Source organism: Anas platyrhynchos, chromosome 2 (assembly GCF_047663525.1).
Source record: "Anas platyrhynchos isolate ZD024472 breed Pekin duck chromosome 2, IASCAAS_PekinDuck_T2T, whole genome shotgun sequence".
Classification (NCBI taxonomy): Eukaryota; Metazoa; Chordata; class Aves; order Anseriformes; family Anatidae; genus Anas; species Anas platyrhynchos.
In genome coordinates this window covers 104517782-104538058 of record NC_092588.1, presented here as the reverse complement: position 1 = coordinate 104538058, position 20277 = coordinate 104517782, and the positions used below count along the sequence as shown (strand labels likewise).

Genomic DNA, 20277 nt, shown 5'->3' with positions numbered 1-20277 from the left:
TTCTTCCTATCGCACATTGCATTATCTAACTGTAGTTCTTGGCCAGCTCAAAATTAGCTGCTGAGACCCGAAGTTGTAAGGCACAGTAATTGAGAGACAGTCCTGGAGCATTTTTTTTTTTTTTAAGTCAAAAAACAATAGTAAGAAAGACTGACTTAAGCAAAGCAGCTGGCCAAGCTGGCCTTGCAAACCTTCAACAGCAGCTTGTATCAAGAAAAGAAATGGTACTTAGAAAGAGGGCAGATTTGCATAATGTTCCCAGCAGACAGGCATTAAAGTTTCTTTGGGTAGGGTTCCCTGGGTAGCAGTGCACGTTGTCTCTACCATCATTCAGAAATGGACAAGAAATTTTTGCTTTATTACTGAGAGGTGCTTGCTTGCTGAGATTGTGTTCATACTTTCCTCTAAAATCATTACTAGAAGAAAACTAATCTGTCCAGTGAAAACAGTACTATTTAACTGCATTTCTCAAGGTTGACTTAATTTCCTTCCATTAGCTAAAATAACTATAGCAGTGTGGGATGCAGGATGAAAAGTGTGGGTTTCTTTCCCCCTTTGGCTCATGCTTTTCTTAAAGCAATTTCTTGAACATTCTGCATTGTTTTGTATCTGCAAGGTCACAGAGGAAGCAAAGGCCCCAGTAGTGGGAAAACTATGGCAAATCTGAGGGTATTCCAGGCTGAGTTGCTGTGCTGTTAGGTCAGAACAGTGAAGTTGAAATGCTGTGTTACTGATTTTTGTTGTTATTTTTATTTCAGATATAGCCAAGCTGATGCCCTTAAGTATGTGGGCATAGAAAGAGAAATGGAAATCCCTTGACACCAGCTACCTCTTCTTTTAAACATACAGCTGCCTTATCTTCAGGAATTTCTAGTACTGTGGGCAATTTTTAAAAGATAAAATGATGCAATTTGAAATTCTGTATTTGCAAAGTACTGTAACAGTAATTTATAGTAACAAATTTTAAAAAAACAACTTTTTATTGCCTTCTCACCAGCTGCAAAGTGTTTTGTACCTATGACCTTTTGCAATAATGTGGTGTGGTACATTTTTCAACCTTGAATAAAGGATACTTGAACTTCTTCATTTTTACTGGAATGGAGTTGGGATTCTGTGCTAGGTAGTTGAAGAAGCAAAGTGGCGACTTGCTTTCAATTTCTGAATAAAGGCAGTCCATACTTGCCTAGTTCTGTTTCTGTTACTTCAGGTCACACTTACATTAAATTCTTTACATACAATCATCTCTTGGTGCTGTCAGGCTAATTGTACAAACTTCAACTATAGCACTTAAGTAAAAGAGTAGTGATCTTCAGTTTTCATGCACCCTTAGGGTAAAACTACAGTCAGGTTCTCTGAAGTGATAATTGGAGGCCAGAAACATCTAAGCTGACCTGTTGTCATGCTATCATTTTTCCTCTACTTTCACTATATCCATCTCATCAGTCCTAACAAGAGACTAAGTCCTACCAGTCCATTAGCAGCAGATGGACACTAAAAGAACGAAGGGACTAAGTAGAGTTGTGATTATTTCTGAAGCAAAGCGTTTTCATGACAAATACTAAGATGTATGTGGTGCCTAATGTTACAAGGTTTTCTTCTCGACACATACTAGCTTAACAGTAACCCAGCTCTCCAAACAGGTGACATGAATATATGTGTAGAAAAAACACTGAAGAGGCCACGTGTCATCTGATTAGGGAACAGTGTTCCCTTAACTCCAATAACTGCTCCCCTGAATTGTGGCTTTTCTTAAGCTGCAACCTGAATGATGCCATAATTACGTACATATACCATGTGCATCAACCAGCCAAGACCACTTAACTGGCTCAGCTGTAAGCAACAACTGTTTACTTATTGGTACAAATGTCTAGCTCTTATTACAAACTTCATATGTTTTCATCCAAAATTTTTTAGATTGGAGATAGTCATCTGTTTGGGTCTTGTACATGTTTATTTCTCATTTGCCAGCAGAGTCTGAACTCTGCAGCTTATTGCTAGAACATGATGCTCTGATACATAGTCAAAACAGCTGGGCTAGGAGGGCAGAGACAGGAAAACAGTATTACAAAACTGATTTCAAGAAATCCTGTCAGTAATGACTGACTGCATTCTGAACTGAGGAGGTTCTAACTTACTGATTATTTTCAGACAGAGCTGAAGTATTGCAGTCTGGTATCAGGTGCTCAATACCATCTTATTCCACACTGGCTCCAGGAACAAGAACTAAGAATTCATACCCCTCATCTTACTGATAAGAAAAAAACAGCTTGAACCATTCAAACCTTTGGGGGCAGTTGCGAGGGGAGAAAGTCTCTCTTGCTGGTCATTTTTGCTTTCCAGTCCCCACCCCTCCCCATGTTGTAACATGGGTGACCAGTCAGCTATTCTCCTTCTGCAAGGTCAAAACTTATTTTCACCCTGCTTAGCTAAAGCATTTCAGTTGCCTAGAGCCAGACTGAGAGCAGATGGGCTTTTTAAAATAGAGCTCTGCACAATATAACATACAAACTATGCAAAACAGTACTGCTTTAACCAGTGACGGGTTAGGCTGCCCAACAAAGCTGTGAAAGGCAGCTCACAGCAGGTTATTTCTGGCATCCCACATGAGCATTTGGTATGCTTTTCTAAAGCCATACCACCCTTATATCCCCCTACAGAAAAAAAAAAAAAAAGAACTTCAAAAGGTAACTCAAAAATCAAACAGCAAGGTGCATTTAATCATGCAGGGAGTCTTCAGTGCAATTAAAGTTCTTTCAGTACAGGAATAGGAAGCTTGCAAAATCTCAAGATGATCAGACTATCCATTTTCCAAACAAGTTAGGATCCTATCTAATACTCCACAATTCAAGCTGGGACTTTTTTTTAAAAAAAAAAACAAAATCATGCATTTTTGTAGGTCAAAGCCTAGTTATAATAACAGAAAGTAGTTCTAACCATAAAATTCAGATTCAGAGAATATTATCAACACCAAACCTGCCTCCCTTCATGCCACACAAACAAAATACTGATTGTTTCTAAGGGGAAAAAAGGGAAAGCAAAAGCCTTTTCACCATCAAGAATGAAGAATATAATTAATAAGATTGAGTCGTGTGAGGATGGTAGCTTTTCGCTTGTTACATACATAAGCCGGTTTTCCTTTCACATGTATATGATGAATATACAACATGAAAAGAATGGAATGAAGCTTGGTCAATCAATGTATGTATAGGAACATTTTATTCCCACCACAGGTTGCATTTAATAGGAGTTAATCTTTAGGGACACACTCAATTTTTTGTTTTATTCAAAGAAAGGGGCAGCGTAAACCTTATTCAAGGCAATACTTAGGCAAGTGTGATGGGATATGTTAAAAATAACTCCAATTTCAGATGACCAAGTATTTCTGCATATTTCACATTTTCTATTCCGCTTATCTTGTGAAATCACAGTTTTCTTCTCTTTTCAAAGCAGGCATTTCCTCTTAAAGAAATAATACTTATGTTTGATTACAGATGAAAATTAATCTCTTCAGAGAACAAAGTGTGCTTTAAATCACTGGAAAATGGGAAAGGAGGAAAAGCAAAACAAGTTTCTATATCTTTCATAACCATTATACCTTTTATTTACATTTAGAAAGATAAGTCATGAAACTTAAAACAATAAAACCAAATGCAACTTGTACAGAAATCTTTTAATTTTTTTTTTATTTATCACATTAAAAAATGAAACACACTATACAAATGGTTTTTCATAGCAGATTACACATGGGTCCATTCAGACTCGCTCTCAAAGTGCTGCCAACATTTATAAGTGCTGCCTGTGATGGCAGCTGTTTATCATATAGCCAATGTATTGATTTAAATGCAGTAGCATGCAACCCTTAAAGGAGAAGGGTTTGATTCCTTTCTGTTCTTAAATTAGGTTAAATGGCATTGGTGTCCATATTTACATACTTGAAATGTATCAATCCTGAGCAGTTCTGATGTAAGTCTGAGACTGGCTGATGGGAGTCCTGGTCTCAGTTATTAAAAAGGGAGGTCCAAATGGCAGCAGGGTAGCTGCTATGAAGTTCCGTTGCTTTCATTCTTTCCATCACATACCTATTTGCCGAGTGTCACACAGTCAGAAATTTTGCTAATAAAAATGTTAAGCCAAGTAACTGTAGGTGTCCTTCTCACCATCAACACGTTCCAAGTACTCCTTCTCAATCAGAATGTCAATGCATTTCTGTGAGGAGAAACAAAGGTAAGTGGTGGGACACTGACAGAAAGCCTCCGTGGTTGCTACGAGCTTTGAACAATTTTGGCCTTTGATTTTCATGCCAAGTAGAAGATGGGAGTAGGCAATGGGCACAAACCAAGGCAATCCACTCTCCCATTTCTGACCACATCCATGTTGAAGACACTTCACTAGTCCACTGAATGGAATTATGCTTACTTGATGCCATTCCATGGTAGTATGCTCAGCAACTTGGTAGTAAGACAGCAATAAAGAATTAAACCAAGATGTAGAGTGCTTACTATAACGTTACTAAAGATTGCTACAGCAGTAACCAGTGGCCTGTTTAATGACTTGTCTATATGCATCATTTTCAGCACTGGTGCCTGTTAATACAGTGGCTCTCCACGGGCTGTTGCATGCTCCACTTATCCCTCTGGGTCTTCGATGTGAAAAGAAAAACTAAACCAACCAATTAGGAAAACAATTAAATATAGTGCCCCCTTCCCAACTTTTTTTATTCTAGAAGAGATCAGGAAACTATTATAGTAAGAAGGCCTGTAAGCAGTGGTACTCTGACAACCATGAGAACAGAACAATAGGTGGTAAGCCTGGAGAAGGGATTGCTGTATGCTGGCACTGACACACACACAGAAAATAAATAAATAAAAGCACTCAAGCTACTGTTTTACCACTGAAAATATGAAAATATTTTCATATGAAAATATGAATAGTAGACATTTGAGAAACCATATAAGGAATCTATTTCTGGTTAAAATACTTACTTATTAGTTACAATTTTAAGCTCTGTCCCTACCCATCCCATCTTTAGTTTCCCTTTTTAATTCAGAAGCATATATTTTATCTTCCTCACCCCCAGATCAGTGATTCAGAGCAATGATTTTCACACACCTTAATTACTGGAACTCGTGGCTTGAACCTTGAGGATAGCTGTGTTAGCACTTCTCCAAGCAGTTGCTGGTGTTTTAGAACCTTCCTCATTTTCATGATTCTTACAATAGCAGCCTGCACATCAAAGTCAGAAAGATGTGCTTTAGTGCATACAACTTGACTTCTGCATAGAACCATTTCACTTCCCCAGCAGATAATGTTTGCTAGCACAGAAGCATCATCACAGACTACTTCAGTAGCAGATAAGGAGAAGTGTACCTACAAGTGCCAACTACTCAGACAGACTTTCATAACTCATTCTATATGGTATACAGACATCAAAAGTGCTTTTGACACATGAATTTTGAGAACTACTCTGCTTAAGGTCAGTAAGGACAATAGTACCAACAGCAATTCACCTTAAAACAACATTTAACCTTACTGTAACATTCTCTTAGTAGTCCATTTATGTAGCAGGCAGGTGATTGATGCCCCATGCCTGTCAGTGTTCAAGAGGCATTTGGAAAACAACCTCATTAATATGCTTTAACTTCTGGTTAGCCCTAAAGAGGTCAGGCAGTCGGACTCTAAAGGTCCCTTCTAACTGAACTATTCTATTTTATCTCCTTCCCTTGCCCTACTTGCTTCTCAGGTGGATTCCAAATGAAGTGATAGAAAAACACCTTCTAGTTCATTCTGCCTAGATATAACTAATTTTCACCCAGAATAGAGGTCTGGTGAGTGTATGCCTCCATGGAACGCAAACACTCACCAACATGTTAAAACTATGTGAAGGACGGTATGCTATCATGTCTTTCACTGGAAGCACCTTCAAGAGCATTGTAAATATATTTTTAGCTTCATTCCGTTGCATTGGTACTACACATTGTCTTTCAATAAAAAATAAAAAAATCCCATAGTGTATCTCATTAAAAGACTACAGAGTTAGGATTTCAAGTGCACTGTGTGGCAGTACTCTGCAATACTAGTCACCTGAATCAGTAGTTTCCTATCTTCCTCTATATTTTTGTGTGTAGTTTCTTGCTCCTGCTTCTGTTCAGTCTTCATTGGCACATTGATGTTCACCCTTAATTTTTTGCTGTAAAGAAAAACAGAAGTTAATCAAACAATGAGCCTGTTCTCAAAACAAGAACTCACTGAACTACCCACAATTACTTGAACAACAAAAGTAGACTTTGTCAGTTCCAAAAGATTTAAATAATCTCATTCAAGTTAAAATAAAAAAAAATAACTAGAAAAACAGTGGGCCCGTGACCATGTGCAGCATGTATCATGCCACGTTACAAGCAGGGAATACGCCACAGCACCAGGGCACTTGTGATCATGTCTCAGTGCTCAGCCTGTCAGCCACACTTGGAAGTGCTGCAGTGGACAGAGGTTTCACTACATACTTAGCAGTCCTGTGAGCTGTAATTTGGGAGCCTACAGTCCACACAATACAGCAACACTCAAGTGTTTCCATTACTACACTGATGTAGCTGACAATGAATTCTCAAACCTTTTATTATTGGTCAAGAGCAGAAAAAAGCAGATGAAGAGGGAGGTACAAGGGCAAGTTTTAAAATAAATGTTTCATTCACTTAAGATCTTATCTTCAGGAAGTGCTGAATTCCTCACTGAATGTGTGTCTATGCTCTGGTTAACATGATAAGAAGTCAGCACAGTGGTGCGAACAGCTTAAAATACACAAACACTGAAAACAACACTGGTTAAAGTAGAAAGTAAAAACTACTGAGAATCATGTTCAAGTTTTTACATCACTTTCCACTTTGAAGTTCTAAAATGAGCCCACTGATCTTCTCATGTTATTGTGACTGGATGGACACTTAAGTCTTTGGCCCTTGCTGATCACTGTATACTACTTTATAAAATGTAATGTCCTTTGTGGACTGCATTTACGCTATGCACTCCAGTAAAAAAAAAAAAAAACAGCACAATTATAACTGGCAAGCAGCATATCTTGCCAGAAATAAATTATACAAGAATTAGGTAAGAATCGAATCAAGGAACAAAATAGAGATGTGAAAACATATTAAGGCTTTGCCAGACTATGAGAAAGTCAGACAACTGAAATCTCCATTCCCTTACTAGCTGTCTCCTTTAAAGCTGGTATCTGGATCTATATTTGTATTGGCACTTGTGCCCTGGAGCTTTCATCCCATGCATGTTACATTTTACCCAAACTTTGAAAGCAGAGAAGCAGGATGCTACCCATGCTATATAAGTGATGTAGGTAGGCAGCTGAAGGTTTTCCTTACTTTTTATAACCAAGATACAGTTTTATTAAGGTATCTGGTTTTAACTCCACCTCATCAACATTTGCATTTTCATCTTCCAAAACCTGCAAGAAATAAAGTAAATAAACATTAACGTCATTAACATTTTGCTGGATGTTAGGCATATCATAAAAAACAAGGAGTACTTACAAGTAATTTTGATTTCAACAGTATCTGTAGAACTTGTGCCAAGATATCCTACAAAATTACAGAAAATATTATCAGACAGACTGCTCCCTTCTCTAAACCTAAAATCCTCTAACAACAATATACAGACTTACGGTAAGGACTACTGAGTGCAGAGCACTCCAAAATGAGTCTGAGAAGCAGTAAAAATGTAGTTAACATTAAAAGAAGTAATAAGGTCTTTTTTGGGGTATTAGGACACATTCCCCTGTAGTAGGCAAATACTATAAAATTCTTTATAAAGACTAATTCCAAACAAAAGATCTTTCTAGTTGTTGTTCTAAATATCTGCTTAAAAAATCACCTCTAAGTGTTAAAAATCATTTTCCTTCAAACCATGCAAATATAAGTACCATGCCAGGCTTAAATCTCAGAAGTAGGCACCCTCTGCTTTCTGATTAACATATTTTTCTTGTCTTCAATACAGAGGTCTGTTCTGGTTACTGTCACTGGTCAGACACCCAGATGGCTACACCAGTCAATGCTCTGTGCAAGGTTGCAAAGCTGCTATTTTAACACAGTGAAAGTCTTCTGGATTTCATTTCATTAAGTTTCACTTGAATGAAGAGTTTTATTCAGGTCCAATCATGATCTGGGCCAAATACGTATTTTTTAATAATATAATATATATATAGCGATATACGTTTGCATTTATCTATCTGCAGATATCTGCAAACAAGCATCTGTAATAAATGGTAGCCCTTCAGCATACATAAAACTTCTGAAATTGCTGTAAATTATCAACAGCAGTAACTTACTAGATTTGCATTTCTGAAATCAAAATTTTAAAACCCTCACTGACTAGGTATTGCCTAACTTTCCAGAAGTCCCAGCAGACTCGATTCAGAACTACTAGAAAAAGACAAAAATGCCAAATAAATTGTGGGTTCTAAAGGCTACTTGGAAAGAAGAAGGAATCTTTTTCACAACAGATAGTGAGCCTATGATATACAGACATTACTACATTCACATATATAAGCACTGAAATGCAACGAAAAACAAACTCAAAACACAATCATTTAGGAAATAAGATGTTCTCTAGGAAGAACAGTATTTAATATTAAAGATTTATGCAGAGAAACTTTGAAAACTTGATATGGGAATTCAGCAGGAGCGTGCACAATTCACTCTAGTGATCAGACATGCTAAGATTCCTTAGAAGATTAAGCAGTTACGATTACAGGAAAGTAAACCAGGAAAGTTAACCAAGAATAGAGCACATCTGCTCCTTCAGGACAGAAATCAACTCTGGCTTAAAGCATGTCTAATCCCAGTTTCTTATGATAGCAGAAGAGCCCTGATGACCAAAGAGTGCAGTTAAATGTGCAAAATCACTACCATTTTTATTTGAGTACTGTCTGTCAACTGCTGCACAGTGTAGGCATCTTCTGTGTTGTACTGCAGTAAAATTGCCATCTGGAATGTGGATGCCTACCAGAAACAAAAATCAGAGAATGAGAATGAACATACTTACTGAACTTGAACAGCTTGGAATTCACCAGCGTGAACACACATGCTGGAATAACCGGACAGTGGAAAATAGCCAACTAGCACTAATCATTATACAATACAGGAAGTCTGATACTACTTATATAACCAGAACTCTACCTTTCAGCATTATCTAGACATAAACCCTAAGATAATGAGCACTGAACTAGCCACAGACACTTAATATCTTCCATTATGATGTCAAAGCGATATCTTTCCACTTGTTAATATCAATTTTTAATTATTTTCCCATCATTCTCTGGCTCTTACTCGTTTAATCTTCATTGAAAACCTACACAGACTACTGACTTCATTCTCACAACCCTCTCAAATCTAACAGAATAATGAAAACAAATTTATAAACAAGCAGCTATCAGTGGCTTATTCACGTCTATCACCGTTGGGTTAACATATGCTGATTACACAAGTTCAGAGTCTGAGATTATTTTGTTTCTTCTCACTGTTGTGAACTCCCCTCCTCTGCCTACTTTGAGAGAACACAGACAGAAAAGCATGACATGCATGAGATCTTCCATAACAGTCTGTTGTCTCACGTAACCCAGTTCAACAACTATTTAAACCCCAAGTAATATATTCCCTTTTCTAAGTCAAATTTCTTTTAAAGATATCTTAAGTATCATTACAGTAAATAAGTCAAACATATAACAAAGGTTCTATTTGTCATAACACCAACAACTACCTGTTGAGAGCTAGTATTTGTTCACATTAGAAATACCCAGAATACCTTCAGTCTTGCACCAGTGCTTTTTTTCAGCCAGTAGCATCGTACACAAGTAAAGCTAATTAGCTAAACTTAGTAGCTAAACACATACAAGCACACACAAATGCGACAATTGATGAACCAAATGATTTAAAACACTTGCAATATATCATTACATACTGTTAATGAATATTTTGACATACAAATAAAACACAGCTTAAGTCTCCATATTATCTTTTAAAATTTGTTTGTATGGGCGCACAGGTATTCACATGAACTCCACTACTTCACCATCTACACACTTTGCCATTTTAAACACATTTATCTACACAATTATCCTTTAATGTTGGGAAAACCAGTTATCTCCAAATAAGAAGAGATTGTACAGCTCATCTACAATACATAAAAGCAGTGGAGTAGAGCATGAATGCATGTCTCCAAAGTGATCAGCCGCGACCAGCCCTCTAAAAATGCAAACATCAAGTGTTTCTACTGGCATAACCTTATTCGTACCTGTAACGTGTATCTATTTTTGAAACAGTTGGTAACCAGTTCCCCTTTGGACAGCTGATACAACCATGTTAGTTTTCTTCCACTATGACGACTGGCGTAAAATGCAGTGAATCTCTGATAGCTCCGTTCTAACTGTATAAAAACAATAAAAAAAAAAAGGAATATTATTTTTCTTCATCCTTTACTAGAATATGCTCTGAAACCAACACACGACAATCAAATCTGATTGCCCTATGCTGCAATGTTGTCTGAAATACGAAATATTCAGGTTCTTCTGATTGGATGGAACATTTCCCTTTGTAATGAGTTTCCCCTTTAAAATGTCATTAACAATAAAAACCTTAACAAGAATCTAAATTTCATTCTTCCCTTTTTGAGACATTAGGTAAGACTAGAAAGGTGATTAAACTACCCTGATCCTCCACTTAACAGCAGTTGTTTCTCAGGTTAAGCACTCATTTCTTGTCTAGTTTTCTGCTGAGTGCTTATCAAGAATAATGATTACAATATCCAAATAATTTGGAAGCAACTGCAACAAAGTTTCTTACACAGACCTATACAAAAAAAAAGATACACTAACAAAGACTTGTCTCAGTTACTGTGGAATGTTTTGAAGAAAACTTCATTAATTGTCTTTCTATAGAAGAAAGAATTTAGGTATTTCACATAATTTTCTCCCACTACCTTTACTCGCTTATCTTATTCCCCATATCCTTCAGCCAAAAAGCCAAACCCCACATACAAAGCTTTTAGACAAAAAAGAACCTTCCAGTCCTCTGACACACAACAAAACACGCGCACACACCAGCCTTGCTCTTGTTTAGTAATCTCATTGCTCTGATGAACAAAGTGCAGCACCTTACCTCAGAGGGCAGAGCAAATGTGCAAGACTGCTGAAATGGCCATGATCCAGAACTCAGCACCTGTATACTAAAATCCACTGGAAGAGAAAAATGCACATAAGTAGGCTGGACTGCATTATCTTCCTTGCTTCCACTCGCTGCTCAAACATGCAGTTCGTGTTCTTACACAGGAAATAGTTCTGTTTTGCTCAAACTAACACAATGAAAAATCATTAAGCAATATACATTATTATTCAGGCCATAGAACAAAGAAATTCATGAAGTATGATTGTACAGCTGGATAGGTTTAGGTTTGTGACAGACACTCAATTTTCTTTCATTTGCAGAAATTGCCCTGCTTCTACCCCACAACAGACTTCTCTTTTACCATGCCAGTATAAAAACTTATAAACACACATTTCTGTGTGTAACTAAAACACAACGCATAGCAAGAACAAAAATTACACGTTTATATCTGTAAGGCATATAACGTAATTCAATAAGAAATAAAAATACAAAACTCTAATGTAATCCAACAAATAATTATCATTTTTTGAAAGGATTTGATTCGATATGCTTCAAATTAAAAACAAAAACAACACAAAAGCCATAAACACACAAAAGAAAGCAATAAGGCTTTCTAACAGTGTAATGCAGTATCCTTTCTCTTAACTCTTACAGAAGTACAATTACTAAGCCATGTTGTGTTCGAAACCAAAACTGTTTACGGAAAATCATCTCAATTAAAAAAAAGTGACAGCATTCAACTTACTTTCATTAGATACCCAAATACAAGCTACAAAAAGCTATGGAATGAAGAAGATGAAGTACAGACACAGAAGACTAAAAATCCTAGTTATCTTGGATAAAATAGTAACTCTAACCATTGGGGAGTTAAGGTATGTCAAATAATGTTTCCTTCATATAGTTAGCACGTAAAAATACTACTTACAATCTAGTGGTTCTGAATTGGTCAGGTGTTTTTTAAATTGCTCATTCAGGTCCTTGCTTACACCAATATCTTGGAACATCCGTTGCAGTTTGGACGTATACTCGAAACCACAAGCTTGCTGTATTTTAAAAACAAATATGTCAGCACAAGACAACAGGTTTTGACACTGAAGAATGAAAACAAAGCATAGGAGCCTGTTTTCTTAAAAGATGTACACAGTTCAGTATTTCCTTTACTGAATTTTAGATCCCAACTAAATGTGTTCTTCAAGTTATCAAAAAGTGAAAGTTTTGTTTAAAGATGAAACAAAAACACATAATGAAACAGACTACCAAAAAATCATTAAATCTTATTTCGCTTGACATTGCACTAACAAATGAAATTAAGTTAATGAAATTAAGTCCTTCACTTGGACAATAATATCTATGTCATTTATTGGATTAAGAATAAACTTTAACTCCATCAAACAGACATGCATTACAAGTTCCTAAGAGGTTAAAAAAATTAGAAGTAGATGAGAACTAGGTTGCGTATTTTTCTGTTGTACATGAAGTAAGTGAAAAAACAAAGTGAAAGTACATACAGCAGTGATATCCAAGGTACTGTGAAGACGTGCAATATGGTAGATCATGGGACAAGCACGGAATACTCACTTTTAGTTTAGAGATCATGCTTGCCTCAGCATCATCACTAGCACTGTTCTGATGTACAAGTCTTTTTGCCAGCATTTTGGCATAGAATTTTTGAAACACATCTTTATCCTCAATGTACTTGAAGACAACCATCTGGAAAAGCCAAGATAATTTGTAAGAAAGAAAATTAAGCATTTGTTGTGAAAAGCTTTAACAGGACCTACTTCAATAACAGTTCAAACTTCACAGCAGGGTTGTTTTTTTTTTTTGAACGTTTTTTCTCCTTTTATTTTTTGTAAATCTGAATATAATTTTAAAAAAATCGACTGTATAGTCCACAAAAATAGTCTTATTATGCATTAATATAGATAGTGTATATACATGTATATAGCTATATAAAACCAGTGTAGAAACTGTTATGCATATATATAAATCAACTAAACTAAGTGGAAATTCTACCTTGTCATTTTAAATACACTAAGTACTCTGTATTAAAATTATGTACAATGAAATACCATTAACAAGTCTCAGAGATAAAGACCATCACTGAAAAGCTAATGAAATCAAACATACAAAGTAACAGGTTTGATCTCATCTGACTTACGTGACAATTTAATATTACTAACTTTTCAGAGCTAAAAACGGAAGAGAGCTAACTATTTACAGATGTCTTACCACTTGATTGAGTGTATCTTCCAATTCTGCTTCTTCTGGATTCTTTGAGCTGTAATGAAACAAGTGAATTTTTTATGATTCCCCAAACTGCTATATTAGGCCAAAATAAACAAGTATATGGAAATTTATTTCATAAACAAAGGAAAACTAATAGTTTTGGAATCAAAGACTCTCAAAAGAGGAAACAGTGTAATGAAATGAATGCTTTTCTCTTTACTCCACAAAACACACATATGCAAGCACTTCTAAAGTATGTGATTTTGAAACAATAGGTTGAATTCCTGTACCATTAATTGCTTGTGATTTCCTGATAGCCTCATACTTCTCAGGATATACGGGCTTAAATGTGGATCCCTTTCTTCCTCCTTTGTTTTCTGCTGCTAAATGCTACCTTCACTTCTTATCTTAGATAGTACAGTGAAAAGGAAACAGCTCAGATAGCTGGATCTTGAAAGCTAAGGTGGCAATACATTGTTTTTCTCCATATCATGCTTGATATGGAGAATCTAAGCTATAGAAGGGTAGTATTTATAAAGGGGAAAAATAAATCCTTTGCAGGAAGAAAAAAGGGATGGATGGGAAGTGAGAAGTGAGCAAGTTTTTCTGGTTTTGTTCCCTCCCACCCCAAAGTTGCCAGTGACAAAAATGACACCAATCCAGTATGAACTGGACTGGTACCAACTCAATTTATGTGCTGTTTAATCATTTCAAGTTAAATAACTTAATATGAACTATGACAACTCAGAAGGCAATTTCTGTCCTCCTCAATTTCTGCCCAGATGGAAGAATATACAGAGAGAACAACAGAAGGAAAGCAAGAACTTTAATGGAAAAGGGATTGCGTTTCTTTTCTTTAACACATGTATATACTGCACCACTCAAATTTATGGGGGGGGGAGGGGAGCACCTAGACGTTAGAATACATGTAGAACTAAGAAAAACTAGAACTTAGTTTTCTATACGAAAAAAGATCTTAGTTCTTTTGTTATTTCCCACCCTCCTGCCATTCTTTAAAAAAGAAAAGTAAACTACATATCATCTTTAGGAAAGGCCCTACTGATTTTTTGGTTGGTTTGTATAAAATCAGGAATTGATATAATTAGTTTTTCTTCAAAAGTTATGTTCTCTTTCTGAATACACAAAATAAAACTTCACAGTATAAATCATTTTAAAACAAAAGCCAACCTGGAATAATAATTCGTCTTCGAAGACGTACCTTTTCTTTAGCAACGAGTCACAGTATCGTGCCAGTAGCTCTGGGGATTTACTGGATGATTGAGCCATTTTTGTCACTGCATTATTATTTATAAATCGACCACAAGCCTATAAATCACAAAAGATCGTGAAATTTTGGGGAAATAGAAAAAGGAAAGAAAATTGTTACCACATGCCATTATATATACTTACTTTGTCCAGTGCAGCCACAAAGCCAGCATCATTATTGAACGCAGACATGACTAAAGCATTGTATTTCTTATGGACATCCAACACTGTCTGTACGTACATTTTTGGATCCTGTAACAGAGAAAGATTGTTCGCAACCCACTGACTTTGTGCTTTCTACTTTCTCCTTCCTCTAAAAAGAAGCTACTCACTGGAAGTTTTTATGGCAAAATGTAAAAAGTATTAGAAATATTTGATGTAGTATTAAAAGTTTTAGATACTGTTAGAGGTAGTATCTATCCAGACTAGTTTAGTCTCTGTTTCTGTTATTACTGCAAGCTTTCATTTAATACAACCAGGGCAGAGTGTTAACTACACTATATAATACAAAAACCGAATCAGTTATAAAACTAGAACCAGTAATTCTGCCATTGCGAGTACTTTCAAGAAAGGTATTTCCAGAGACACGAGCTTAACTCCAATCAGACCTGAGAGCTGGATGATCATAAAGTGGTAATTGCTGGAAGAAACCCTCAAAATAAATTTCTGTAGCAAGAATGTAATAGTGTATCGCGAATAGGTACAACTTAGTGCAGAGACCTCAGTCATCACTGATAGTTAAAAAAAAAAATGATTAACTCAACACCCAGTGGCATTCAAATGCCAACAAGCATCCAGCTTGCGTCACTCAGACCAAGTCCTGCATGCAATTACTGACCTCTGCATCTCAAAAAAGATGTAGTGGAATCAGTAGAAACAGTGAAAGGCAACTAGAACACCACACAGACAGGACATCTGCTTTACATGTGTCTAAAAAAGCTAGAAGTCTTCAATTTGGAGATCTGAAGTGTAAAAGCGCACACTGAGCCAAGGTTTAGAAAATCCTGAGGATGAGTGACAAGATGAAGGTTCACCAAACACCACATTTTAAAACTACAGGGTACTTGATGAAATTAATAGGAAACAAGCTTAAAACAGGTAAAACATGTAATACCATTACATATAAGGTAGTGAACTTCTGTAACTTGCTGCCGCAGTAGACTACTGGAAGCAGAGACTGTAAGGGGGTCCAAAAATGCATTAAACAAACTCAAAGGACGGAGTTTGTCATAAACAAAAAGAATTGGGCACGGAATTACTACTGTTAAATCCCTACCATAAGGGTTCTGGATGCTGGGAACAAATAGCAAAAGATGGGCAGGGTTACATCAGGATCCTGAAAAACATTTCCTGTTGCCACTGAAGACAGACACAAACTATGTAGACCACCAGTCTAAGGCTGTGCTTGAAACATAGAACTGACATGATATTGAGAATCTCGTTGGCAAGAAATCATGAAGAGAACCTGAAGGACATTCAAAGAGGAGTGTCCTGTTTACAAATCCAAAACAGATAACCAAAAGCAACTAAAAACAGTAGTCCTCTGACTGAAGAGCAGTCCACTTAATATAGTTAATGGTGTTTAAAACACAACTCATTCAGCAAAAAGAATCTAAAATAAGTCAGATGAGTCAACTTGGTATGGCCATTATCCCCACTGACTACAGAGAAACTGAGACATTTGCTCAGTTGTTAGTGTGTTCAGACACAATACAGATAAATGAAGTTAGACAGAACCAATCCTACCTAAATGCAACCAAGGGCAAACAAGACAACGATTCAAGTAATACAGTGGAGTAATGGATATTGTAAGAAGAGGCAAGATGGTTCCCAAGGAAAACCAGCCAGAGATACAGTTATGAAAATAAAAATATATATATATATAGAGAGAGAGAGAGAAAAGGAAAAAAAGAGAAAGGTAAAGCATACACGTTTAAGAAACAAGAAAGAGTGCCATGATAAAGGTTTTTTTCCCCTCTCTGTCCTTTATGGGGCTGGAGTTAAAAGAATACATATGAATCTCAGGCTTCCTCACTCTCAAAGACAAACTGCTGAAAAAGAAGCTTTTATTTTTCTGGGAACTTCAAGGTCTAGGTAAAAAGAAACCTGAGAGTTACAACTTCTTGAGGGATATGTCTACTATGGAGCATATCCAATTTCAAAATTTAAGTTGACATCTATGAATGAAACTGAAGACTCCTTAAGTTGCTTCATGATTCATAAAGCATCACTACTGCCAGAAAGCTAGGCGCTTAGAACTACAGAAAGGAAACTACAGACATGTAACGCATTTTAATCTCTGCTAAAACCTACAGTATTTACAGCTGTCCATACAGTTATTACAGACTATTGTTTTAATATTTATTAGTACGTTCCACTGCTAGTACTATTTCAAGAATATCTGTGCCCAATAAATGGTTGAAACTGAACTATGTCAGAAATGAAAATTAAACCCAGTTTTAAACAAAATTTACCAGAAATCTATGTTCCATTCTTCTATCCCAATTTTGTTTTGTGCAATGCTTTTTTTTTTTTTTTTGATAGTTAGTGACATATTGTCTACGTTCAAAACGGTTAAGAAAGGTTTTAAACAACTTCTTAACATCACTGAGATCAATACATTACAATTCCAGGATTAATTTTGTAACAAAATCAAGAGGGCCAATTATATGGCTAAATGACCACATTGCTGTGGAAGAAGTAACCTGCTTCTTATATTGTACCCTAACCAACCATTTCAGTTGTCAACTTGTTTCTTCCTTTACCATTTGTCATGCTTTTCCAAACAGAATGAAGCAATTCACCAAAATACTAAACCCAGAGACTTTCTTCGAACAGTCCCCTCCAAGTCAGGAGTCTACACAACAATAAAAAAATAGAATACACTGGAAACAATACTTCTTGTAACAAAAATACTACACTTAGAGTGGACTTCCAAGTATGTTGTATTTGCACAGCCAGCTTTCTGAGCAGTATGACATCCTGACAGAGCCAGAACTCAGAAAGAAAAGAAACCCCAGAAACAAAATAAAAACACAGAAAAGTAGTAATAACACAGCAATATAACTGTTGATCTAAACCTACCCTAAACATCAGAGAACTGTCTATTCTTCACAAATTTGAATGAGTGAGAAGAAAAATGCATGAAAATGAAGATTTACACTATAGGAGGGTTCATGACATACATTGGCAGTAACCATATACAGACTTATTTTAATGGGATACTTGCGTTCAGAGCAGCTTCTCCACATTTTTCTATTGCAGCTAGACCTTGATTATGAATGTGGGTTTCTAACAGCTTTTTTAGCTCTCCAAGGCCATCCTGGATTCGAGATACAAGGTTATACATACGTCCCAAGTCTGAAAAGTAACAAAAAGACAGTATCTTTTATTTGTACTAGCTATGACTCCAATTTTTCATTTATAAATTGTTGATAGGAGTTAAACATTCATTACCAATGAAAATATGCATGCAATTGCCATTGTAAAAACTAAGAAAAAAAGCAAAAAAAACCCGTATAGCAAACTTTTCCACTAACCTGGAAAGCTAAGAGTTCAAGAGAAAATCTGTTAAATATTAAGACACGTTTCACATTCTCAGTGCCATCAATAAGAAAAAAAAATGAAACTTCAGTTACAGAAATACAATTACCTCTGACTTCTAGTCGTCACACATCTAAAGAAGTGTAATAGTTTAAAAATGGAATTAAGCATTCTTATTTACATGAAGTTTTGAAGTGATGCCTTTAATTAGGACTTGCATTAGTGTTACTGCTAGCTGTTCCAAGAACACAGAATTCTCCACTTGATCACCATCCCTTAGATCTGTTCTTATTTCGAACAGGACAGTTTTCAGAGACAAGACATCACTTGTAGCCTATTCTATATTAACATTTCTATTTGGGGCAGCAACAGTGGAAATTGCAGGAAATTTAAGGCAAACCATCACACACCGATGAGACCTCTGGAAGATAATCTGTAACATTAGAAACCAAATTTCTTCCAATAATGCTGTCTAACAGTGTTTAACTATCTGATTTAACTATCTAATAGAATATTTAGAATTAAAATAGAATACTAATTGATTTGCTTTTACCTCAAAGAAGAAAAAGGCTTTTAAAAATCATCCCCACAGCATAAAACTAGTGATGGTAGAAAGAAATAAATTGGGCATCATTTCACACATATCAAAGCTTCATATAAAATTCTCAGTTTCCAGCCAGTCAGTTCATAATGTTGGGTACTGTCCTTAAAGAGGGCATTGTTCTTATTCCTTTTAAACAGGGCAGATTCTTTGGGCTTTCTGAGTGCGGGACTCAACCTCTCCCCATCCCCTAACCACCTTTTGTTTCATTTAAGCAAACAAAAAACTCTTAAAACTTTTACATTGGCAAACCAGGTACCCAAAAACGCTTGGTATTTCTAGTGATCTTGCCCTTACCGAACAGACACTTAAGTAAAACAGCAAATCACCAAATGAGTTACTATAAAGAAATGCGGATATTTCACCTTACTGAATTGATCTTAATGTTGTCAGCTACATCTAGCTATATTCTAAAATTGTAAAGACTTCTCTTGAAGGCTTAGGAGCAATTTATTACCACCTTCAGATTATTAAATGTAATGGAGTAATCAAGTAGCTGTATTGCTATCTAACACTGAAATACAACACAGAGCTTGATACCTTTAATAGTGAAGCAATTACACCTCTATTCTGAAGAATTTTCATATAATGCTTTCAGTTCCCTAGAACATTGTGAAGTTTTTAATTTTTGTATTGACCATTTTTGAAAATGGAACTGTTTTTCCCCCCTTTGAAAAATCACACTCCCAGTGTAATGTTAAGCTTTTATTACTACACAGGAATGTTTTTCCTTTACCTACAGAAGGTTAGAAAAGAGATAGGAAAAAAACGCACGTGTAAGTGTAACAAGCTGCTATCCTGCTCAGGGGTCACAGGTTGCTCTATCAGGATGTCTGTATTGGGTGAAATACAGAAGAGATACTACAAAAAGAGGACCATTTACAATGTAATTACTCCTAAATTATCTTAGAATCTGTTCCCAATAAATATAATTATTTCCTATAGGTGTAATGCTGATGTGAATAGGTTAACACATGAAAAATATGCCCTTAAAACCTAACTGGCTGCACGATGCAATTAAAAAGTTAGAGAATACCAACAGGTGTGGCCTGCAATACAGTATGCTTAATATACTTCACTTAGGAGGACCTCAAAACCTGCATGCTCTCAGGAGCAAAGCAATAAAGAATTCATCGAGAGCGATCAAGATTTTATTATGAGTTATCATAGCCTATAGTAGACTATCCTAACTGTACCACAAAGTTTAGGTCCAGTGCTTCAAGAGTGAACTGATTAAAAATTGATATTTCATTCTTTAATCACAGTCAAAATAAAATGCTTCTACTCATGAGACTTCAATAGGGCCAAGGAACACTACTGTTATTTGAGTAAGTGAAGCCCAAAATGAGAAAAGGAAGCATTTTGAAAATTAAGAAAATATCAGTCTTTGATATAACTCAAGCGAAAATTAAAGAAACACACCAAAAATGAAACATCAGATGGTGCCCACGACTCAAGGTTTTTGTTTTTTTTTTT

General features: G+C 36.0%; 2 protein-coding genes across 10 annotated transcripts in view; one reads left to right on the top strand and one right to left on the bottom strand.

The window, feature by feature from the left end:
- EZH2 (enhancer of zeste 2 polycomb repressive complex 2 subunit) overlaps positions 1 to 1092 on the top strand; it is a 56833-nt gene extending 55741 nt beyond the window's left edge. For all 9 annotated transcript variants that reach the window (XM_027451305.3, XM_072033316.1, XM_005011277.5 and 6 more), the window contains one exon: positions 759 to 1092. In XM_027451305.3, coding sequence (XP_027307106.1) covers positions 759 to 819 — 61 coding nt within the window. In that variant the 3' untranslated portion in view covers positions 820 to 1092. The remainder of the gene's footprint in view (positions 1 to 758) is intronic.
- A 2574-nt stretch (positions 1093 to 3666) lies between these two features.
- CUL1 (cullin 1) overlaps positions 3667 to 20277 on the bottom strand; it is a 50196-nt gene continuing 33585 nt past the window's right edge. Inside the window, exons 9-22 of the mRNA XM_027451303.3 lie at positions 17887 to 18017; positions 14802 to 14909; positions 14611 to 14717; positions 13395 to 13443; positions 12741 to 12872; positions 12088 to 12205; positions 11157 to 11233; positions 10294 to 10425; positions 8910 to 9002; positions 7536 to 7583; positions 7368 to 7450; positions 6082 to 6187; positions 5110 to 5223; positions 3667 to 4206 (exon numbers count right to left, since the gene is read on the bottom strand). Of these exons, the coding sequence (XP_027307104.2) occupies positions 4126 to 4206; positions 5110 to 5223; positions 6082 to 6187; positions 7368 to 7450; positions 7536 to 7583; positions 8910 to 9002; positions 10294 to 10425; positions 11157 to 11233; positions 12088 to 12205; positions 12741 to 12872; positions 13395 to 13443; positions 14611 to 14717; positions 14802 to 14909; positions 17887 to 18017 (1379 nt within the window). The 3' untranslated portion in view covers positions 3667 to 4125. The remainder of the gene's footprint in view (positions 4207 to 5109; positions 5224 to 6081; positions 6188 to 7367; positions 7451 to 7535; positions 7584 to 8909; positions 9003 to 10293; positions 10426 to 11156; positions 11234 to 12087; positions 12206 to 12740; positions 12873 to 13394; positions 13444 to 14610; positions 14718 to 14801; positions 14910 to 17886; positions 18018 to 20277) is intronic.